Source organism: Tamandua tetradactyla, chromosome 6 (genome assembly GCF_023851605.1).
Source record: "Tamandua tetradactyla isolate mTamTet1 chromosome 6, mTamTet1.pri, whole genome shotgun sequence".
Lineage (NCBI taxonomy): Eukaryota > Metazoa > Chordata > Mammalia > Pilosa > Myrmecophagidae > Tamandua > Tamandua tetradactyla.
In genome coordinates, this window is record NC_135332.1 from 52,303,517 (window position 1) to 52,327,652 (window position 24,136).

General features: G+C 53.8%; 1 protein-coding gene across 7 annotated transcripts in view; it reads right to left on the reverse strand.

Moving 5' to 3' along the window:
* Positions 1–24,136, reverse strand: part of MYO18A (myosin XVIIIA) — a 91,929-nt gene that overhangs the window by 42,037 nt on the left and 25,756 nt on the right. For 2 of the 7 annotated variants that reach the window (XM_077165365.1, XM_077165366.1), the window contains exons 3-11: positions 5,674–5,814; positions 3,533–3,620; positions 3,217–3,323; positions 2,930–3,106; positions 2,349–2,562; positions 1,969–2,111; positions 1,225–1,325; positions 603–666; positions 320–464 (exon numbers count right to left, since the gene is read on the reverse strand). In XM_077165365.1, the coding sequence (XP_077021480.1) occupies positions 320–464; positions 603–666; positions 1,225–1,325; positions 1,969–2,111; positions 2,349–2,562; positions 2,930–3,106; positions 3,217–3,323; positions 3,533–3,620; positions 5,674–5,814 (1,180 nt within the window). Of the gene's footprint in view, positions 1–319; positions 465–602; positions 667–1,224; positions 1,326–1,968; positions 2,112–2,348; positions 2,563–2,929; positions 3,107–3,216; positions 3,324–3,532; positions 3,621–5,673; positions 5,815–7,318; positions 7,397–9,223; positions 9,845–12,283; positions 12,344–14,003; positions 14,784–18,770; positions 19,039–24,136 lie in introns of those variants that run through there. The other 5 variants (XM_077165368.1, XM_077165367.1, XM_077165369.1 and 2 more) reach the window with 4 other exon arrangements.

A 24,136-nucleotide genomic window follows, 5' to 3' on the forward strand; every position in this document is an offset into this window, starting at 1 on the left:
AGGAAGGGAACAAGAAGGAGAGTTATTCCAGTGGGGTCTGCTCTGAGTTAGTTCCCTTCTCTCTCCCCTCATCCTCAGAACCCCCAGGCCCAGTCACTGCCATCTAAGTCCAGGCCACAGGCCACCAATGGCAGTGATGCTTCTCCAGCTGTTTGGAGCCTTCTGTTCTGATGGAGGGGACAGGGGAGAGGCACAAGTAAAAGAAGGGTGTCTGACGACAGAAGAATTTTGTGCTGGGTAAGAACAAACTAGGGGTGGGCAGGCCCCTACAGGGTCTCCGGAGAGGAAAGCCAGGCTGTTGGGCCCCACTGTAGGTTACCTTTGGTGGCGCCTGCTGCCCCCAGGTGATAGATGGCAGCCAGGATGAACCAGCAGGCCTTCTGCTCCTCTGGGGAGATGCCCAGCACTTTCATGGCTGTCTGGAGCTTGCTGAACTGCTGAGCTGCTTTCTGCTTCTCCTCCGGCTGCAGGGACAGACTGGCATACTGGCATCGGAACACGGAGGGGCTGTCCCTCCCAGAACCCCCTGCCTGCACCGCTCTGGGCCCAGAGGCGTCCCTTACCCCAAGGCTTCCAAGGCCCAGTCCCCATCAGCTCCTCACCTTGGCCAGTGGCACAATCCCAAACACAGTGTTCTCTGCCAAGTGGTTCAAGTGGAGCTCTGTCCTGGAGTTACAAACAGGGTGTCAGCACCAGGCTTAATCCCATGCCAAGGCCATCTCCCTCTCAGGACTTTGACAGACTCAGCTTCGAGACTCCGTGTTCTGCCTGCCCATCATACACCTACTGTCAGGATGGCTTCGGCTGCCTTTCCTAATGCCTGAATGCCTCACCAGAGCACTGGTCTCCCCTCAGACAGGTCGCCAGTGATGTCTGAGTGCGGAGGTCCAGCCAGGGAGTAGGGAACCTGTCTAGGACAGCAGCTGTGCCCTGTTACGAGAATAGCTAAAGAAAATAATGCCCTGGGACTGCTTGCTCTCTTCTTCTGCGTTGAGAGCAGTCTGAACACTGAAAGGTCACTTATGCCCCCCTCACCCAGAAAGGCCAGGGAGCTCCCGACGAGCAGGACCCACGTCCCATTTATCTCACCATCCTCGGGGCCTACTGCAGAGCCCAGAGCTTAGTAGATATGCAATAAACAAATGGTTCAGCCCAGTGGCAAGGTCCAGGAGTCCAGTCGGTGGGCAGGAGACCACCCTCCTGGGACCCTCTGGCCCATCTCACCTAAGGGTACTATCCCCACAGGCCAGCAGGTAGTAGAAGACGTTGAATGTGGCCTCACTGGCCGGGCGTCGAGCCACACGCAGTTTCTCCAGAAGCATCGTCTGTGGCACGCACAGAGGGTATGGGTAAGGAGGGTAGTGCCAAATCAAGCATCCCCCAACCCAGCTCAGAAGGAATGAGGCCCTTGGGCTTCCAGGTCCTAGGGGCAGGCAGCTGCATCTTATCTCCAAGATGCTCAGCTAGAGGCCAGATCACCCTAGGGTCAAAGAGGACAGAAACTACAGCTAGGTGGAAGAAGACAGGTCCAACTGGAGGGGGCCCCGCAGCCCTGCCCAGGCTACAGGTACAGCCTTCTTGGGGGGATGGACACTTCTGATCTAGTAGGGAAGGGAATTAGGCACGATCGTGCCTTACTTTACTGACAGACCAGTCCTCCACTGGACGAAATCAGCCTGAGAGAAGCTGACCTTGGATCTTACAAAGTGGGCACAGGGCTGGCCCCAGCATAGGATGGGGACAATCTCAGGGTGAGGAGAGAGAAGGCAGCTGGGCAGGAAGTGTGGTGGGTGGAACTGGGAAGGCTCAGGGCAGAGGACCACGTAGGGCAGGCCCATCCTGCCTGTGCCATCTTGTGGGGGCTGAATCCCAGGAAAACCAGGCCCAGGAGAGAACTTGATTTCTAGCGCAGGAAATCAAGCTACCTGTGTCCATCTGATACCCTAAGGTCTGGGCAGTGCCCCTCACCTGAATGGAGGCTGAGGCCACCTGGCCAGCTTGGTCAAAGTCCAGGGAGAGAATCTGAGAGAAGCGGGTAGCATTGCCATTCATGATGGTGGGGCTGTTCCCAAAGGCTTCCAGGATGGTGTACAGAGCCTGCCACTTCTCCACTGCAGAATACAGACCACGGGGGCATCAGGAAAGTCAGGGGAAGCTTGCCCACTGGCCATGGGCTCAAGGCCCAGGCTGGTTCCCCAGGGGATGAAAGCTTGGGGTTACTCAGACCAGAACTTCCCCCAAACAGAAGGGTTTTGGGACGATGGAGAGACCAGGGAGATAAAGAGATGATACCTAGAGGATCCTGTTTCCCAGTCCATCCCCAGTTTTCCCAGTTGTCCCTGCCTCACCAGAAAACACCTTGTTCCCACTGGTGCCTGCGATGGTGGCCAGGTACTGCACCAGATGCTGGCAGCTGGTGGTCTTGCCACTGCCACTGCTGCCCAGGAGGATGATGGACTGGTCCTGACGGCTCATCAGCATGGCCCTGTATGCAGTCTGGGCCACGGCATAGATGTGGGGTGCCATGTCCTCTCGCCGGCACCCCTTGAACATATGCATCACCTTGGGTGGGATATGGATGGAGAAGAGGGGTAGGCTCTTAGCTGGCCCCACTCAGACACCCCTTACTCCCAAGGTCCACCTTTCTCTGGGTTTCTCACTTTCTGGGTGCCCAATGGTTCTGAAACTAGGGCCTAGAAATGCAGATACTAGTAAAGTCCTGAACTCTGTCAGAGGTTTGGAGGAACTCCTCCTGACTCCCACCCCTTGAAATAACTCCTCTTTGCAAGCTCAACTGTGCGAATGGACAGGTACTCAGTGGGGTGCCTAGGCAGCTGGTGGCACGGCAGGGAGCCAGAGAAGGTGGGGGCGAGGAGTAGGTGGACGGGTGGGTCCCTAAGGCTGCATGGTGGCCTAGAGGGCGCCTCACCTTCTCGGAGTACACAGCCGGGGCCCCGCGGGGGCTGAGGACAAGCAGGCTGGGGCCGGCGTACGTGTGCAGCAGGCTAGCGCCATAGCGCTGGCGCAGTGTGTGCAGGACGCTGGACTCATTGAGGTACACCAGCGAGACCAGATCTTCCAGGCGGTCGCAGGATGGAGCATTAGCCTGTGGGATGGGATGGGCAGGCCGGCGCTGAGGAAGCAGAATCTGTCTCCAGTGCCAGAAGCCAAGCCTGCCCTACCCAGTCCGCCTTCTTGTGCCCTTCACCTGCGAACCTTCTCGACGTCGTCCTCATCCACGTCCAGGACGGCTCCATCATGGTCTAGCCTCACGCGCGCCTTCCCCTCGGGCAAGCTGGTCTCCTTGGATTTCAGCTGACTGGCTGCAGGGCAGGGTCAGACGGTTGGATAGGGGCCTGGGAAGCCTTTGTCAACTTTTCAGGCCCTTCTTGTCTGCCCTCGTCCTCACTGTGTCACTAACCTCTTTACTCACCACCCAGCCCTCCCCAGACCCTGACAGCACACCCACAGCCCAGAAAGGCCGAATCCGAGAGTCCTGGGCACCTGCCTCTGTGGTCCCCTCATGACTCACCAAGTGAGAAGCCATCTTTATGGACCAGCCACACTTTTTCTGTCTCATACCAAGCCTCCTCGGCTGCAATCTGCTCTTCTGTCCTTGCCTATCAGGGGAAGGAGGAGAATAAATAGTCAGACCATGCTCTGGAAGTCAGAGGAACAAGGACAGCACGTGGGAGGAGACCCGCGAGGTGAAGGGCTTCAGGATGAGCCCCTGGGAGAGGGAGGCAGACAGACAGCAGACACAGACACATGGACATCAGAGGTGACTGGGAAATGAGTGGGAAAGCCAGAGGGTGTGTTGGCCCTGAGGAACACTGAGGTCAAGGACACAGAGGGGAGGGACCGTATCAGCCTTGAGGCCCTGGGAGGGACAGGAGCACCGAGAGCACATGCCAGGAGCGAGCAGACCCCAGGAAAGAAAATCACCAATTCTATTTTAGCTGCCCTCTCCGTGAGAAGTCTGTTAGATCAGTATTCTGAGCCCAAACCCCTAACACGGGGCCACAGCTTCTGTGATCTTTCATGTGCAGCTTCTCTTTTTATCTGAGTGAAGAGCTTCCTTTGCTGAGCTGGGAAAGGGCACTGCCTCAAGATCGGAGAAGAGAAGTGACTACCGAGCACTTTGCGGTACCAAATGCTAGGGGAATCTGAAGCCCCCGGCCTCAGCCTTGGCCCTCCCCTCCAGAAGAGGTACTCCCAGAATAGGGACACAGTGCTCAGGTCTCCCTGCTCAGTCCCTCTCCATGCTACCATCAGCAAAGGCCCCTCTTCACAAGGTGGCAGGTGCCCGACTTATGTGGAAATAGCAAAGCCACACAAAGACATGGGACGGCGTGGTCAGAGATGAGAGGGGGATGGAAATGGGGAGTAGCAGTGTTCTGCCAAACACAGGGAGAGACTAGCATGCCTCACGGATGGGTGCAGGAATGGGGGTAAAGGGACTGGGCCTCCCCAGAACCCCAGGTGGTCATCAATCAGAAAGATGCATTTGTAGGCCCTGCCAGCCAGGGTGTGGGGCTGCCAAACTTGGCGGCCCCTAAGAGAGTGACCTGAGCTGGTCAGAAATGGCACCTGGGTGAGTGGGGAAAACAGGAGTGGGGCCCAGCTCCCACCCTATCAGGTCCCTTTGTCATGTGTGGGCAAAATGGCAACAGGACCACCCACTGGTCTCCGGCGGGGGCATGCTCAGTGTCACGGAGAAGCCGTCAGGGTGGTCCTCCCTCCAAATTCTGTGAGGGCGCCAACCATGAGGAACAGACGTCCCCTGTTGACCACCCACCATAGGTATCCCTTCCCTGAGACCTGAGCTGAGCTATCCGCCTGCTTTGTGATGCGGCTGCCCTGGGTGAGGGTTAGGGAAAGGATAAGAAGACATAATAGGAAGTGCGCCTTTGGAGCTGAAAGAAAAAGAAATCTGTGTTCTGCTCCCAGGCTGCATCTGGCTTCGGATAAATCCTTCTCCCTCGCTCGACTACCATTTCCCGAGCAACAAAGTGAGAGGGCTAGGCCGTGGCCGTGGCCGTGGTTCTCAGAGTTCTGGGTTTCAAAGACCAGTGAATTATCCTCCAAACAGGAGGGTTACTATAGAGTTGGCAATGTTTTAACTTATTAAATGAGGGTATTAAAAAAAGGCTAGTTCTTTATGTGTGAAGAAATGTTACTTTATAAAAAAAAAACTCATTACAATATTTTGTTTTGTTTTTTCAAATCACATGAGACAGATGAACTTTGTCTTGAATAGGTACATTCTATGGGTCAGGCGTCCAGGGACCGATGAATAAAGTGACATCTAAGGGTCAGGAGATTCCAGCTAGGGTCAGTCAGCAACTTCAGAGCTCATCTGAAGATGGGCTTCCCATGTCGGCCAGCAGGTGGAGACAGAGAATGCTTCATCTTAGGTTTGGCCTTGGGGAAGGGACAGGGATACCGTCTTTTCAGGTTTTCCTAACTCAGAGTGATGAGCAGAGTTGAAAACCCCAGAACTCAGACCAGGCTCTTGAGCTCCAGTGGCTGAGAATGCCCATGCACCACAGAGACCCCCACACTGAACGGTGATGTGCCCCCAGGGCCTGGCACAGGGCTACTCTTGGTACTGTGCCCCCCAGGGAGCCTCCCAAACAGCGGGTGGGAGCCCGAAGGGGAGGGAGGCCTTACACTCCAGCACGAGGCCCGGGCACAGACGCCAGCCCAGGTACAGGCCAGGGGCAGTGGGTCAGCGGAGGAAGCGGAGGGCTCCTGAGGGGGACAGGAGCACCCTACCTGGCTGTGGGCAGGAGAGGCGGCCTCAGGGTCCAGCTGCCAGCAGCAAGCAAAGAAGAGAGAGAGAGGAGAAGAGGGGTGAAGACAAGCAGACCATGGGTATGTCCCCCTCAGCAAGTACCCCTGGGCCAAGTAGCTGGGCACGCTCCGGCCACCCAAGGTGTGTGGCAGAGGTGGAAGGAACTTAGCGCCGCAACCCTGGGCAGGGGAATTGCACCGAGGCAAGGAGAGGCCACACCAGGAAGGAGACCCAGTTTGTGCTGCTACCATCAGATTTCCCAGAGGAGATGCTCTCGAAAGTCCTGGCCCGTCACCTGGGCAGGCGTGTGCCACTCTGCCTCTGGCCAGTCTTTCCTAGGCTGGCTATCCAGAACATTTTAAATTAGGGCCCATCTTCCATTTGCCTGCCAGGCCAGCTTCACTACACTCAGGGTCTGGGCCCCCTGGAAGCATCCTGCCTTATCTCCAGGGCACTTTCCGCCGGATACCAGCCCAGAGCTGTCCTTCACTTCCAAAAACACACTCAAGGATGCCCCCCCCCCTGCTTTTCAGAGATCTCACCTCCACAACTTCACAGAGCAAGGCCCCTTGCAGCCCCCAGTTTAGGACTCCTTAGTCTAACCCCACCGTACCCTATACCACGCCCTGCTCTCAGGTAGGCATGCTGGCCACGGGGCAAGTAAAAGCACCCCCTCGATCAGGTCCAACCTATGAGCCACCTGCCAACTGCCCAAGGGCCAAGGAGCTACTGGCAGTCTCTGTGGCCAGCCTTGACCTCTCTGTCCCTGCCTGGTTTTATAAAGCCCTTCAATGGCTTTCTGGGACAGGAAGGGGAACCAGCCAGGCTTTGGACCTCTCCTGTCAGAATTGGGCAAGGAGTTAAAAGTCTCCATCTGGGTCTGGAAAACCACAGTACCAAAAATGGGCCAGGGACGATTCCACGTACATGAAATATCTAGAATAAGCAAATTCAGAGACAGAAAGTAGTTTAGAGGTTACCAGGGGCTGAGGGGGCAGGGGGATGGGGAGCTTCACTTAATGGGTACAGAGCTTCTGTTTGGAATCATGAAAAATCTTGGTAATTGTGGCGGTGATGATAGCACAATATCGTGAATGTAATTATTACCACTAATGTACACACTTCAAAATAGTTCAAATGGGCTATTCTTACTGCATATACATGTTAGCACAATTTTTAAGGGAGGTGGGGATGGGGCCCTGGGGATGGTGTCAGCTCCCTGTCCCGCTGACCCCCAGACCCTGACACCACAGCCTGTCCTCCCAGGCAGGAGAAGGGGCCAGAAAAGGGGCCCAGGGCAGGTCCTGGGCTCTCTGGAGGAAGAGCCCCTACGGTGCAGGCGTCTCGGCACAGCCCTTCTCTCGTCTCTTCAGTGGGAAGCCAAGTCGAGAGCCCACAGGCCACCATGGAGCCACCCTCCCGGTCAGGAGCTCCCACCCACACAGGTACACACAGGGAGCCTCCAGCCTCAGCAGGGAGGAGTGCCAGGGACCGGGGGCCACACACAAGAGGGCGCATTACGGGAGCTGTGAAGATCCTCTCAAGCCGCTGGTGGGCCTCCTCTGCGGGGGTCAGCCAGGCCTCGGGGGCAGCTCCTGCCTAAAGGTTAAACCACTATTAGTCCTGGCCTGCGGAACGACACGGGCACAGCATGCCAAGGTCCCAGCCCCAGAAGCCACTGGGACCTGACGGGTAGGAGGAGTCGGGTAAGGAAGACAAGCCAGGCACCAATCTGAGTTTGCAAACCATCAGATGAGAACAGACAGATGCCTGGAAGTCACAGTTACAGTCACAGCTGGTTCTGGCCCCTGCCTCTGCCCCAGCCGACACAGGTAGCTAAGGTCCAGGTGAGGGTGCGTCCCAGGCTGCAGCTTGAGAGAGCCAGGGTGGGAGGGCAGCCGGCCCGGGAACAGGCACACGATGCTCCCCGGCTATGTATAAGTTCCCCTGAGGGACTGCAATTTCACCCCATGCCCTATCCACTGGGCCAAAATGCCCCTGCTAGTTCTTTCCTGTAAGCCAGGAATGGCCACTTCCCTGATTCATAGAGTGAGCCAGGAGGGATGGGGGAAAGCAGCAGGCTGGCTCCTCTCTAAGTGCTGCTACACCCAGGGTAGGTCCTAAGACCCCAGGGATCACAGGAGCTAGTGGTCAGGTTTGGCGTTTCAGGGCTTGGGAAGACAGCACAGGCTCTCAGGTTGTGCTCCCCACATCCTCCCGACCCCTCTTTCCCAGCTCTTCTTCCCAGCAGAGGAGCATGTCAAGAGCACAGAGAAGCAGTGGCAAAACTTGATGCCTCCCCCACCCCCACCCCATGAGGCCTTGGCAGGGTCCACAAAAGGCGGAAGCTTGAAGAGAACTGTCCCCAGTGCAAGGACTAGCCAAGTGAGGGTCACTTTCCAAAGGGAAGGGGGCTGGACTGACAGTCCCTGGCCCTCTGCTCTGCCTCAGCCTCCTGCCCCCTGGGAGGGCACACTGTGGGCAGACAAGGGCACCCCCAATTGAAAGGGGCCTACAGGCCCGTACCCCGACACAGGGCTCCTCAATAGTCCTGCTGTCTGGGAGGATGTGCATGCCTGAAGGAGGCATGAAGAAGGCAGTGAAGGTGACAAGGGCGCAAATGCTGTTAGCATCACTATCAACACTGCCATCCACCCACGCGGGCTCCAGGAGCTGGGCTTGAAGCAGTATTACACTAAATCTTCACAGGTATTATCACTTATTCACGATTTCAAAATCTGAAAGCTTCCCCCAAACATTAAGTTTTTCTTAACTGCTTTGGTGGAAAACTCTGACTGTTCATCCTCTATCCCCTGCAGCAGGAATATTTTGAGATTGTGCTGGGGAAACATTAATGTGTTTGCTTAAGGGTTGCTGCCTTATATACACTGCATGACATCCTAAAATCCCCAAATCACTAATTTCCACAATACTTCCAGCTCCGAGGGCTTCCGAGAAGGGGGCGTGAGCCTGCATTATCCCAACTCAACGGCTGGAGGCTCGGAGCTGGGACCCTGCTGAGGTTCTGTGGGGGGTGAGCGGCGGGGGGTATTGGAGCCAGGCCACCTGACTTCAGCAAACAGTCTTTCTACTCCAGCACTCATCTGCGGGGACCTGATCTTTGGCTTGGGATGTGGGGTCTGAAGCTGGCATTGTGTGGCTGGCGACCAGCCTCTGACTCCCACAGCAAACGTGCTGAAGGCCAGCAGCATGCCGGTTAGCTGCTCCACCCTGCCCAAGGGCCGAGCCGGGGCCACCACGGCGTGCAGGTAGGGAAAGCCATGCAGCCACTGCCGCTCGGTCCCGGGGCCCAGCTTCTCAGTCATGCGGGGTGGCTGAGCAGACTTGCGGAAGCCCACTGCGAGGTGGCTGGCCCTCGAACGAGGGAGGTGAGGGGCACGGCCGGTTAGTGACACGCTCAGGTACCTCCTGCTGCACACCAGGGTCTGGAGCCTGGGGCCGCTGCTCTCCAGTGAGGTTCGCCTTCGGGGCAGAGGAGCTTAGGTCTGCGGGCTCTTCTGGGAGGGCTGGGGATCCTGGTTTCCCCACAGAGCCTGGCTCCTGGCCGGAGGGCTTCTCCCCTTTCCCAGGTTGCTTGCTGCGGGACTTGTGGTCCTTGCTCCTGCCTCGTGACATCAGGCTCCGCAGGCCCACGGAGAGCTCGTCCTTGGCTGCCTCCTTCCTCTTTTCAGGCTTAGGCGGAGCAGGGGGAGGTGGTGGAGGAGGTGGTGGTGGTGGCTTGGGACTAGGAGCTGCCTTTTCTCCCCTCTTGCCTCCAGCTGGGTGCTCAGGGGACTTGACCCCTCTGGCTGGAGGCTCCCTGGCACTCCCAGGCTCCTCTCCAGGCAGCACCTTGCTCACAACCTTCCTCACTGCATTGGCCACCCGCTTCCGGGACAGACCCTGGGCCTCCCCGCTGGCCTCCCCATTCATGGCGAGAATGGCTGTAGGGCTCTTGGCTCCCTGGGAAGTCTCTGAGAGTACCGGGCTGGCGGGAGGCTGAGGAGTCCTAGATGGGCAAACGCTCTCCTTTGAGCTGCCCTCTGGCTACAGGCACACAAAAACACGTAGATGTTAGCATGAACCTGCCCACTCCAGGCAGAGGAAGTAAGAGGGCATGACCTCATGCCTAGCCCTGGAACAGACCCTTCATTCATCCAGGCAAATAGCAAGGAGCTCCAGGAGGCTACCCAAGGGAGCTCCCTCTCCATCTTCCAGATAGGACAATCCCATCTCCCTCCAACAGAGCACAAGCAGGTCATGCAGGCACCTGCTTCCCACCCCCAGGCTAAGTACAGAGCTACGGGATTCCAGCACCAAGGGCCTGGGGACCCGACAGGGGCTCCAGAATTACCGGCACTCTGTGAGAGCAGCAACCGAGTCCCAACCCAGGAGGTCCACTCCCTCCCAGCCCAAACACAGCAGAGATGGAGCCCAGAGAGGTTAAAGAGCTGATTCTTAACCCCCTTCTAACAACCAATCCTGGGCCTAACTCTGGGGCTTCCTGCCTCTGTAGTGCCTGTTCCTTCCATCATCTAGTCTGCTGGGTGACCAGACCCAGAAGTGTCATCCTGATGGAACCAATGGTCAGGGCTCTTTCTGGTCCTACGATATGCTGAGCCTCCTCCTCCCAGTTCCTCTGGTCTGTAGCCACTGTGTATCGTTCATACACTCTCAAGACCCCAAAGATCCCGTGTTGGCCCAGGAAGCTACAGCCTCAGTGTCTTTGCAGTTTTCCTCTTGCAAACTGCTCAAGTGTGTTTGTGTATGGTATGGTGGGAGGGAGAGGACAAAGCCATGGCTCACAAAAGTCAAGTGCCGAAGTGGCCACCACTCCACTCCGCCCCACCCTCTCAGCCTCTGGGCATCAGGAGCCTACTGGAGTGGAGCTCCCTCGAACACTCTGCCAGGAGCACCTACCCTTCCCACCACACTGGTGGGTACTGTCTGAAGTCCCAAGGGACCATCAGTGGTAAGGCCCAGTAGGCCAATGGCAGAGCGGAGCTTTCTACAAAGCCAGGCACATTGCCTGGGGGAACAAGGTCAACCTGAGCGCTCCTTGCTGACCAGGCAGAGTCTTGCTCCTAACTAAGCTGTGTTTGAAATCTCAGTCCCCAAAACAATCACTTTGGTTCTAGAGTTCACCTGGGCACTGGGCTCTTGGTGGGTTTGGTTGCCCATCCCTGCTTGTATACAGGCAGGCACTCAGAGAGTGGGCAGACCTGGGAGCTGCTGCCTCTGGCTACCACATGGTGAGGTGGCTCTACCTCCTGGACAGAGCTGGGCCAAGTGGCCTCAGTCCAGGCCTCAGCTGCCGATGGCTCTGCTGCAGAGGTGGGGTGAGGGGAGGGCTTGAAGGTGCCTCTTCCTCAACCTCTTGAGCCAAGAATGCTCAACGGCATGCCAGGGCACTGCGGAGCTGGCCGGGGGCCGGGCTGCTGGGTTCCACGCCCTTCCTCTCCGTCTCCCGGCTTTCTTCCTTTCTCATTCCATCCTGTTCTCCCTAACTAAAGATGATGATGAAGACGACGACGATGACACTGGTGATGACAGTAACTGCTCATGATTTTACAATGCTTACCATGTGCCAGGCACCCTTCTAAGGACTTTACGTGTACTTTTCAAAAAAAGAAATCTGGGATATTCTGAGGCCTCTCCTCGACACATCTCAAACACATCCCTTTGTAATCACAGGCTGGCAGGATTGTTTACAGATCAGGTGGAAACTATGCTGCTTGGCTAATCATATCTCTGCCCAAGGAAGCGGGGAAAGCCAAAACAGGTACCACCAGGGTAACGAAGCTGTGACCTGCTTTGTGATCCAGCTCCGTCCCCTGCCTACTGGGCCAACAGCAGCCTCTCCCAACCACACATCTCTGGACCTGGTTGTTCAGGAACTCTCTTTCCTCTCTTGCCTTAAAAGAGTCCACCTTTATTCATGGTCTCTATCCCATGGCAGTGACGTAGGGTGGGGGCTGAGGGCAGGAGGCAGCTATAGCCTCCTTCCAGGTCACCAGCACCAAGCAGCTGATGAGGTCTTGGGAAGAGACAGCAGCAGCTGCAATGAAATCCCTTCGTGCCCTTGTCTTGTGTCACACAGAGCAGGTTGAAGAGTCCCAACAGCTGAGCTCTCACTCAATGCTCCCTGACCTACAAGTATGCCCACCCAAGCCTCTCCTGTCCCCAAAGGGTTCAGAAAACCAGAACTGAAGGTAGGCAACTAACGGGGACTGGGGGAAGTTAGGGGAAGGTCCCCATGGCACCCTGACTTTTCCATCTCCTTTGTGCACCCCCAGTCAGCTTCATATATCACTTCCTGCCCCTTTTGTGGCCATACCACACAGGAATGGGAGGTGGAACTGCTGACAGGCTAGTCTAGGACTAATTTGGGAGCAAAGCCAACCCACCCAGACACACACACACACACTCACTCACACACACACATACACACACACAGAGCACAGAGAGGTTTGGAGAACCACTTACGGCCCCTTCCTCCTTGCCAGGAGGGCCAGTCTTTGGCAGAGTTTTGTCCTCCTCTTTAACCTGAGGGAGCAGACAAAGAAATCACTGGCAGATCAGGGCTGGGGGACTCAGCTCTAAAAGTACAGAAAGGAAACATTCAAGTGGCTTCTCTTCTGCCAAGAGGCACAGCTCCAGGAGTCTTCAGAAATACTGGGGTTAGGGAAGCTGGGCAAGAGGTCACCTACCCTAGGGTCAAACCTTCTACTGACAGCTTCAAAGGTGAAGAGTCTCTATAGAGACAAAGACCTTTGCCCAGGTGGGTTGTCTAAAGAGGTCCACCCACAAAATTGACATCACAGCCCTAGTTACAGGGTAGAAAGATTCAGCTCATTCAACTTATGCTAAACCACAAGAGCAATTCCCAGTTCAGACAAGAAGTGTTTGAACAAAAGCCCCCTGACCTGGTAACTGAGGAAGAGGCAATAACCCCAGGGTGGGGTGCCTGTCGGGCAGACAGAACTCAGCCCGTGAATGGATGGCATCCACCAGGCTGGCTCCAGCTGGCTTCTAGCTGTTGTATGATTTTCCCCAGCAAAGAGCCTGAGTGCCTTCCCAGCCAGGCAGGAAGTGGAGTAGAGGGAGGGATTCACAGGAGGCCAGATAACCTCTCAACCTCAGACCCACAAAACTGCCAACCATGCAGCTGAGGGAGGAAAGCCCAAGGTTAGGGGTGGGTGTGGGGGAAGGGAAGATGCCATAGCTCTGGTTGCTCTGGCCAGAGGTTTGGGGTTAGGGCCAGGAGCCGGCTGGCCTGAGTCAGAGGGGAGGAGCAGGGGTAGGGTGAGGAGAAGGAGGGAGCACCATAATAAATGTGGGAAAAGGAGAGATGATGTGGAACCTCTGGAAGTTCTTTCAGATCAGAGACTGGCTCAGAACATACCAGATCAGAGACTGACTCAGAACTCAAGGGACCAGGCCTTGAGTGTGGGAGACCCTTCTCCTTTCCCCCCACCCTCACCAGGATCTCTTCTTACAAAAACTCAGGTAGTCCAAATAGATTTAATTTCTCTTCTTTCCCTAGTCAACTAGGATTAGAGGAAAAAGCTAGGTCTAATACTAACCCTACTCTATCCTCCACATGCATTTCTTTCCCGGCACACTGGGCGCAGGAGTATGGGAAGGAGTCCTTGATGGAAAAGACCCTTAGACACTCATCCAGAACCATTTTAATTATCCACTTGGGGGGACTCTCTGTCTTTAACTAGGTTCCATGGCTAATTTATAGCTCTAATTAGTAGTGCCCAGGCACTGACCAGCCATGATTGTCACAGCAATATTAAAGCTACATCTTTAAAACTGAGCTAATTTCAAAGGGGGCTCAACCTTCAAAGTTAGTTCACACTGTCACGGCAGAGGGAAAATGGCAAGTACTAATCAGAGTGGACCCTGCTACTTAAGAAATCGGAATTGGAGCAGAAAGAGAGAAGGGGAGGGGCTACTGGAGAGGGGATAGAGAATTGGCAGGGTCTGGGTCTGTACCTGCTGCCCCCCACCCATGCCCATCACTCACCCCACCCCACCCACCCCAGGGATCACACCGTGCATCGACTCCCCAGGCACCCAGGTTAGAGGGACAGCAAGTGTTCTCAAACCACACAGACACGCTCATGACTGCATGCAGTGCTGTTAGTGTGGGGTCAGGGATGGCTATAGGATTCCAAGTCCACTCTGTGTCCTTCACCAGCTCCAAATCTGTCCTCCCTCCAGTGGCTCCAGCGTGAGACCCCAAGAGTCTGGCCCGAGGCATTGGGGAAACACTGGCTGCCCCCCTAAGTGGCTGGGACAATGGTCCCAGCTCTGAGCTCAGCTCTGAATTTAGCCTCCAGCTGACTCACCCTCCCTCTGGCCCCCCCACCTTCAGGACTCTGTCGTAGGTCATCGCCCAGCCAGGGACTGTGCACACGCACAAAAGCTCACCCAGGCGTGCAGCCTGAATCATCTTCTGGACCCAGGCGGCCAGCTGGCTTGCCTCCCCTCTCTTGGCACCTTCTACTACCCACCACGGCCCCCAGACTCCTGGAGGGAGTTCCAGAGACCTCGGAGCCAAAGCCATTCCCAGCAGCCCCTTCTGAGGGGTGAGTCAGAGCAGCAGGGTGGCGGGAAGGGTGTGGAGGGTTCACCTGGAAGGACACCAGTGGGACAGAAGTGGCTCAGCTTACCAGAGGTGGAGGGAAGGGAGGAGCAGGACTCAACCCAGGGGTCCATTGTTCTCCCCTGATCATGTCCCTTTCCCAAAATACATACATAGCCAGTCTCCTGCCTGCAGACACACCATGCCAAGCACATAGGGAAAGCATAAAGATTTTGAAATCCAACTTTCCTTTTGTTCCCAGAAGGCGAACCTTGATGAAAAAGCCATGGTGCCGAAGGCAGCCTGCACCCTGGATCAGAGAAGAAACGGGGGGCAGGGTCTCTCAGGGCTCGGAGTCTTCCTAAAGACCAGGACCTGCCAGGACAAACACTGTGGGCAACAGGGGAAAGGAGGGATACAGTGAGGGAGGGAAGGATTCTAAAGTTCAGAAGGTCAGAGGAGGAGTAAGGAATAAAATATTAAAGGAAAGGGAAGGGAAGGCGGGATTCAGAATGCAGACCTTCCTATCCTTGGAAGCTGTGTGCCCTTGATTAAGCTATTTCGCTTCTCTGGGCCTCTGTAGAATTGGGAGGTGGACTAGTCTAGAGAGTGGCTGTAGTCCTTTCTGGGTCTGGCACCCTAGGAGTAGAGTCACGGGAGGCACTCAAACCCTTAATACAGTAAATCAAAGCTGCTCCAGGACCCAGCAACTCTGTCATCTACCTGGAAGCTATGATCACTTGCTAGGGGTGAGAGATCCAGAGAACCGTAAAACTGTCCCATCCCTGGGTTAGAAACCAGAGCCAGCCACTGGCCTTCCTGAAAGTCAGCAGTCAGGACTTGCCACAGCCCAGGGAGAGGCTTCATTCAAAGATTTAATTCAATTCAATTCACTGGAGTTTAAGAACTGGTTCACTCTTTTAACGGAACTGATGGTTGAAAATTAGAGAATTTTTTACATTTCCATTTAAATTGTTAAATTTTGTTTTGACTTATTTTCTGTTGCATAGTTCAGTTAATATGCTCTAGACTCTAAGTTTGTTTGTTTAATTAATGCATTTGCTTTCTGATTTCCTGATCAAGTTTTCCTTTTTGCCCAGGGAGGCCCTGTCTGTGGGTAAGAACTTGCTGAAGGCCCCACGCAGGGAAGTGGTAGAGCTGAGGTTTACACAGGCTGTATCCTGGTGAGCTGGGTGTGTCTGTCTTATTCACTGCACTGGGCTTTCCTTGCCAGTAGGGCTCTGCCTCACCCATCATACTGTAGGCACTTAATGGGTGTTTGCAGAATGACAGTGTTGGAACTGGGGTTCTTTGCACAAACCTCTCATTCCCACCTGGTCTCTTCCCCCTGCTGTAAAACCTGGAGAATAATTGCTCCCCATCCTGCTTCTCAGAGATGTGGTAAAAAGAAGGGAAGAGGGTGGGCCGCAGTGGCTCAGCAGGCCGAGTTCTCACCTGCCATGCTGGAAACCCGGGTTTGATTCCCGGTGCCTGCCCATGTGAAAAAAAAAAAAAAAGGGAGGTGTAATCTCTAAAATTAGCAACCATAAGCAAATAGTGCACTCAGTGCATGGGGTGGGGGGCGCAGATACACTTTGAAATTGTTTAGTAGCTCTTTGTTGGAGCCAAATGTAACACCAGTAACACCAGCCATAAAATGCATCCTACTCTGACCCAGTATCCCACCTTCAGGAATGGATCCCAATAAGCTGACACAAAGAAAGGAAGAAAATGAGAAAAAAAAAAAAATCAAAAGATTTTTCTAGATGTACTCTATATAACAGCCCCAAACTGGAGTCAGTCCAAATGCCTAGCATTAAGGTAAACTATGATACTTCATTACAAGGCAAAATAAGCTGACAAATAAGTGCACAATGTACTGAGATGGAAAACGCCATATAAAACAACATCAATCCCCAAAACTAGAACCAAAATAGTGTGCCAACAGTGATCGCAATGATCTCGTAATGAGTGTGAACAAGACACAATGGGAGACACGCAGTACTTACTTTCTTTTCTATTTGTTACTTACTGTTTATTTTTATTGTGAAGATGGCGAAACAATCAATAAAAAGAAAAAGAAAAAGAAATGAAGGCTGAAAGTATTTGTTTTCAAAGAGGAGAAATCCATGAAATATACTCCCCAGCTCCAAAAGGCTCTCAAGCCTGGCCAGGCCGGGTCTCATCTCTGCGGGGCCAGCAGAGACCCCATCCCTTGACTTGCCGTCTTCTGGACTCCTCCCAGGAGGGAACGGGGGCACAGACGTCCCCAAGAGAACAGTCTCACCCACCAGGCAGCCCCTCAGGCTGGAACACCCAGCCTGAACAAATCCACCCATGCCAAGTGTCCAGGCCAGACAACAGCACACACTGCAGGTCCCTGAGAGTGGCGTGTACCCCAGAAAGCAAGTGTCCAGGGAAAGACAAGACCACATCGCCTATGGCCGACGTAACTTCCTGGCCTCCCCGCCCCTATCAATACTTTTGGGCTTCCATTCAGAGAAGAAAGAGGTCTGGAATCTTCTGTGTCTCTCTCTCCTTTACCATTCTGAGGCTCCCTGGAACTCCTCTCCCTGCCAGTCCCAACCTATCACCAACTCACCTAAGGGAGGCGGGAAGGAATAATAGTAACAACAGTCCTAACAGTCACCCTTACTGAGCACCTACCACCTGCCAGGTGCTAAGCTAAACCCTCCACGTGTGTTAACACCCCTCTGAAGTAGATCCTTTTACTCCAACTTTACACATGAGCAAAAGGAGTCTCAGAAGGCCAAGTGGCTTGTCCAAAGGCCTTGGAGCAGCGGGTGGCAGACCCGGGACTCACACCCACAGGTAACCTCTAACAAGAACCTCAAAGGGTCCATTTAGGGATGAGGTAGGGCCTGCGGCCGCCTCCCTTGATTCACCTGCCCTGCTGGCCTTCCGGGGCATCAGCTGCCAGCACAACAGAGTGGGCATAAAGCAGGAGCTCCCACAGATGACCTGACCGTCCACCTGTGACCTGAATAAGCTGCTAGAGACAAACAGGGGCTCTGCAGGGAGTGGCTTGAAGGCTGTGCTGGCAGGCAGAGGAGGACGGGAGAAGGGCTTGGCAGGGACACCCGGGCCCCTGGTCCATCCTCCAGCAGGAGCCCTCCCCCATCCCAGGGCGGAAGAGAAAGCAGCCGAGCGCCCGCCGTCGCTGCAGCCAGCCAGTAGGAAGCAGGTGCACTGGAACGGCTTCCTGCTGCCACTGCAGTTGCAGAAGGGCCTGGGTTTCCTCCGCCAACGGCTGGGCCTGCTGGAGGCCTTCTCTCCCTGGGGACACTCACTGCTCCTCTGCAGGGCACTCTGCCATCTCCCTGGCCCCAAATCTGTGACCAGGTGCTGGTGGCCTGGGGGCCCAGGATAGGTTGGGGTGGGGCAGGGTGGGGGGTAAGCTAGACTAGGAAGCACCCACTTCTCAGGGTAAGGAGCTCTCTCTGGACCCACTGGACCCACCCGCATGCACCTGATGCCTGTTTTGTGCGTGGAGTGGGGCAGTCCCTGGACTCAGAGGGACACAGACGCCCAGGAGTACATCTCGGACTGCTGCTGCACCTCTGCCCCAGGCCAGCCCAAACACTCTGCCAACTGCTGACACGACCAAAAACCTCATCCTTGGTAGCCGGGAGGGGTGGAAGGGGTGGGATGGAAAGGACTGGGAGTGAAGGAGGCAGCTACGTCTCTCCTCATTTGCTTTTTAAAGGAACTTACTCCTCTGGAGTAATCTCTGCTAAAAAAGAGACCCACGGATGGTCTGGACATCCCCGAGATGTCCTCTGTGCCCTCCCAGTGTCCTGAGCACAGAAATGGAGGCGGCTGTGCCGAATGAGATCAGGGGAATCCCTGATAATTCCAAGGAAAGCCCCTCTCAAGCCCCTCTCAAGCCTGCCCTGGAGGACGAGGGTGTGGGGGCTGTCAGACAACACAAAGCAGTGGATGAGACTTCCACAGCCCAGGAAGGGCTGAGGTTCTCAGGCTTTGGAAGAAAACAGCATTTCAAGAAAGGAAGAGCTCAAAAGCACTAACGGTCTAGGGGGAAGGAGTATCACAGCCGGAAGGGGTGGCTGATGTGGTTTAGAAGACAGCGCCTACTCCAAAGCTCCTGAAATCATGAGTCAGGCTGGGTTGCCCTGCCCCTGGCCTCCAAGGGTTTTTCAGACTGCTGGAACCAGGTAATTCCCACCAAGAGGCTCTAAGAGAAGCCCCAAGGCAGCCCCACTCTCACTCTCCACCCACGTCAGTGGCATCTGGGGAAATAACAAAAGCTCCCCCCCCCCTTTCCTAAATCAGGAAATGGCATGAAGAGCCTGGGACATTTCCGGGGTGGGGTGGGGGGGTCAGAGGGACACTCACCCGCATGGCCTGGCCTGGAGCAGCCCAGAGCAAGGAATCTCCTCTCCGATGCTGCTCCGTTAGCAGCTCAAAATAGCACTGGCTGCAGCCCCGCCCCTGTGGCCCTCCCTCTCCCCAGGCCCCTCCCGTCCAGAGACGCTGCTACCCCAGCTGGAGCCAGTCCGAGAAGAGCTGGAGGGCTGCGGGTACCAGGTATGCCGGCAGGGAGAGAGCCTGAGCATGGAAGGGAAGCAGGAGGCTCTTAGACTCAGTGCCTTGGGGGGCAGGCTGAGCTGTAGAACAAGGGAAAGGGACAGGGAGGGTGGGACTTTCCTGCTGACACACACCCAGGCTCCGGGACAGCTGAGCTGATATGGTCCCTAAAAATAGCAGAGGAATTTGAGACCTGCAGCCCCCGGCCCAAAGGCCAGGATGAAGACAGGCACATGCCTGTCCACGTACGTACACACACACACACACACACACACACACACACACACACACACACACACAATCGGAACACATGATCACTGAATCATAGCATAGAGTTCTTGAGAACACACAAATCATAGGCCCTCTCCAGCCACCTAATTACTAAGGCAGAGGCCAGGACAACCGCTAATGTCACATCCAAAATGACACACAGGGCCCACTGTACACTGTGCCCAATCATCCTGTAAAGGCCGACAGGAGCAGAGACCCACGGTCTGAGGCCCACTTGTACTATCTCACTACAACGAACACTTGAGAGACATGCATGGAATCAACTGCACTCTCGGTGTACACATCTGTCACCCCCACACGGGCCAGTGACTGTGCAGGCACAGAGAAGGGTGGGTGGGCTGTGCCCCTGCCGCCAGAGGAAATGGTGGGTGTCAGGCCCACGAGCAATGGCTGCTGGTGAAAGACCAGCACTCTTCATGAAAAGAGCTCCTGGCCCAGCTCCAATTAGCACCACTGGATGCCCAGACCAGGCAAAGCACAGAAAAGGCTGAAGGAGCAAGACAGGAAGGGGTGAAAAGACAGGGCCTGCAAGCCTCAGAAACTGGCAGCTCTGCAGAGAAAAGGAAACAATCATTGCCTCCCTTTTCCTCTCTAGGCAAAAAAAGAAAGAAAGAAAAGAGTGGGTGGGGGTGATGCTAGGAAGCCCTGGAGCAGAGTGGCCACCATACCAGTACCCAACCAGGATGACTGGAGACCCCAGACCTGTGATGCCTGGCCAGTCCTAATAGCCCAGTGGGTCCTTTAAACAGTATCTTTCTATGTGACAAGCTTGGTAAGTTACTGCCCGAGAAGATCAACACAGCTCTGCCTCTTGCCTGCCACACATTTTGTATGCACACCGACACACACACATGGGTTTTGAGGACACAGCACCTGTGCCCCTGCTTTCTAGGGAGTGGTGTGTCTTCCCTGGGAGATTGTCTGGCTCTTCTGGGGGACATGCCATGTCACCAGTCTTTGCATCCCCAGTGCCTTCCTAGCACAGTGATGCCAGCTATTCAGTGAAAGCCCCCGGGAGGACTTTAAAAATACTGATGCTTAGAACCACCCCACCCCAACCCCACCCCCAATTTCTGATTTAATTGGTCTGGGAGGGAGACCTGGGCTTTGGGAATTTTAAAAGATCCCCAGGTGATTCTGAGAACTGCTAGGCTTATTATTAAGGCTACGGACTAGCAGAGAGGTGTCCGTTTGTTAAATAAATGAGTAAATGAATGAGTGAATGAATGATCTTATTGTGACCATGGGCAGGTGATTTAAATTTCCCTCATCAGCAAAATGAGAATTATACCCTCACTGACTCTTTTACAGAGTTAGTATAAGACTGGAATGGAACATATATAAAAAGGATTTGGTTCTGTTAAGTTTGGTCCCCAGACCAGCAGCAGCAGCATCACCTGGGAATTTGTTTGAAATGCAAATGTTAGGGCCCATCCCAGACCTACCGAATTGGAAGCTCTAAATATAGAGGCTGAGGGGGAGTATGGAGTAGCTGTGGTTTAACAAGCCCACCAGGTGATTCTGATGCACCCTGCAGTTTAAGAACTGCTGCTTGAAAGGCCTTACTCACAGTGGTGAAGAATTACAATGCTGGTTAAGAATGACACCTCCAGAGCCAGGCTGCCTGATTCAATCTTAGCTCTTCTGTGTAGTAAACTATACAGCTTAACCTCTTTGTGCTTCGATTTATTCATCTGTAAAATGGAGAGAATAACAGTACCTACCATGTCGGACTATTGTAAGGCTTAAATGAGTGAGTACACACAAAGCTCTAAGAACCGTGTCAGCAGGTAAGTTTTCAATACTTTTGACTAGTATACATCTATCTATGACCATTAAGGAACAAGATTCATCATAAGCAAAATTTGTAGGTTTCACCTATCCCCTTTAAAGGACAAAAAAAAATCTTCTAAATATTTGCAACAACAACACACACAAAACAAGCATTTTATACACTCTTTACGTTGTGAAGTAAAACACTCTGTACTCATCTCCAAGATCTGGGACTCGGAGACTTCCCTCCTTGACAGGATCCATTTCCATGTCCCCACTGCAACGACTCCAGACTGGACAGCTCAGTCCTGACCTCCCAGCCCACATTAGTGGGCGACTGCCTTGGCTCCTCCTGAGAAAATGAGGCTTCCAGACGCAAGTTCCCCCACTGTTTTTCTTCTTCCAAATAATGCCCTAGACCTGCTTCTCCTATGGTCCCGTTTCTGAGGGAGCTCCCGTGCCCCCTCTTCCTCCTGCCTCTGATGCCTATCCTAGCTGCCTCCTCTGGGATAGTCCCCTTAAATGAACCCTCTCTCCTGGGTTTCAAAGCTCAGTCACCCACAAAATACCTCTCCTTCCATAGAAGGACATGTGGGCAAATGTTAAAAGTAGTGATAGCTGGATGGAAGGGTTATGGGTATTTTTATTTTCTCTTCTTGCTGCTGTATTTTTCCTAAGCTTTTGTAATCTTACAGTAAATATATCCTGTTTGTAATAAGAGGGAATAAGCAAACAATAAAGGCGGGTTTAAAGGTTTAAAGGTTTATTTATTTATTTTTTTAAGGAACTCCTCTGAGGCCACTGCCCATCTCTCTTCTCTCCTTCCCTTTGTGCAGTTCACTTACTACAACAGGCTGCCTTCTGCCCCAGCAGTGCCGAAACCGCTCTCAAAGTTCTCCAGCCTCTTCCTAGGCATTTCAGTGAACATGAAGCCTTGTTACAGCTATATTAAGAAGGCCAGATGGTCTTTGTTTCTGTATATCTGCTTTTTCGTTCTTTTGTCCCCATCAGCTGTCATCCCGCCTGTCAGTGTGGCTGTCTCCAGCAGTCTCACTTCCTTCTAATACACGGTTTCTGCCAAAGGCTAGAAAACCAGATAACCAAGCCTGATAGAACAGTGTCCAAAGCAGAACAAGGGGGAATATCAGCAAAACCGGCAGGTTCTCCCGTGAATGAACAGCCTGGGTTTTCACACAGGCTCTGTGTCCTCTAGTTTGGCAGCTCAGGAGCCTTTTTGGCCCACCTGTCACGCAGCAGTGCTCTGGGATGTCACGTCTGGGTGACTGAGGCATCACTTTATCTGCACAATCCTGTCCTGAATTCCTAGTAAACATATGCCCATCCTCTCCCCTCTTCTATCCAGATGATTGAATCCTGTCAATTCTGTCTCTGAAACGGTTGGTGTTACAGGTAGTGATCGTGTCAAAGCAGTCTCACTTCCCCTAGTGCAAAGGGCAGGCCTCTTCATTCAGGGGGAAAGCTGAGGCCCTGGCAACCACTCATCACACACACAACCATGACTGGTCCCTCTGCTGCTCACAGCTTGGAGCTATCACAGGTCTATGGTCCATGGCTTCGGTGGCCCAACCTATGGCTCTGGGGACTGCACGGTCAGACCACAGCCACCGGGCCACCCCTAGGCCCCCTCAGCCTGCCTCCAAGGACGGCTCTAATCTGGCCCCTCCTCAGCACTTTACCTGTCCATCTCTACTCTCCCTCTCCTTCTCCCCAGCACCCCTGGCTCTCACTTTCTTGCCCTCTCTTAGGCAGTTCTCCCCACTGCTCCCTGCCCCAGCTCCTTGCCACCAGGCCTCATCACCATCCTCTCCTTCCTGCCCAATCCTCCCCCTCTCTCAAGGCCCATCTCAAGTCCCACCTCCTTCGTGAAGTCTCCCCTGAAACCCAAGGTCTGCATGGTGAGGTACTGCAAAGAGTGTGCACTTGGCAGTCAGATACATCTGGGTCTCAACCCCAGCTCTGCTTCTTTCTTGCTGTCTGAGCTAATGAAAAGTTACCCAACTTCTTAGAATTTCCACTTAATATAACACCTACCTACCTCAGGGGGTTGTTATGAGAATTGGAAGAGATAATGCATATAAAGAGCAAATCATAAGTAGTGATTAAATTATTAAAGTATTAGCTTATCGAATTATTACTAAAATCCAAAGCACCTACTATCTGTCCTTAGATAGCATCTCACACACATGGTGGTTCTTGAGTATACTAAAGACGGCCCTCTATTATATCCAGTGGAGCCACTTATTACATGGGTGACTGAGCATGTAAGGCAAAAAAGAGAGTATAGTCAAAATTACTCCTGAAAATCCCTTAAATTTTCCACAAAGTACAGCATGCATGGTCTTGTGTACACTACCATATACGACATAGCATAATGTGCACAGTCATGTACAGAATATAATAAAATACACAAAATACCAATTTTTACCCTTGTACACGGCAGTATATAGTTTCTATAAAGTTGAATTTATTTAAGTTAAATGTTCATATGCTACCTAACATTTTTAATGGTAATCAATTTGTGTCATATGTCTAAGTCTTTTCTCCCTGAAGAGAGTAGGAACCACTTCCTACTTCCTTTATATCCCAGCCCAGCCCCCAGCATCTGACACTCACAGGACTCAAAGGACTGATCCATAAGCAGCCACTGGACTCAAAGGACTGATCTGAAGGTGCATGCACAACAAGCCAGGAGGGGGAGAATGGAGAGAAAGGGATATTCACACAGGGTAACAACTTCAACTACCCTATTCTCCCACCTGGTGGCAAGGGGTGAGCGAGAGGGCCTTGGCTCTGTTTCTGGCACTCGGCCAGGCAGGATGGCTGGGGAGAGCTGGGGCCAAGCCAGACCTGAGTCCAGTTCTCCGGAGCACAGGAGGCTCCAGAGGTGAAGGAAGTGGCGAGCACCGAGGTGTAATACCTCGGGGTGAACGCTATGGGGAAGCACAAGGCCTGCTTTTTCCTTTAGCTCCTCCAACAAGACTGAGCTGCTTGAGGCAGAGGCTGTATCTTTTTGATTGCTGTATCCCTGGAACCCCCCTAACACTGGGCCAGGCTCAGAAGCTGCGCTGAGTACATGTTTGAGGGAGGGA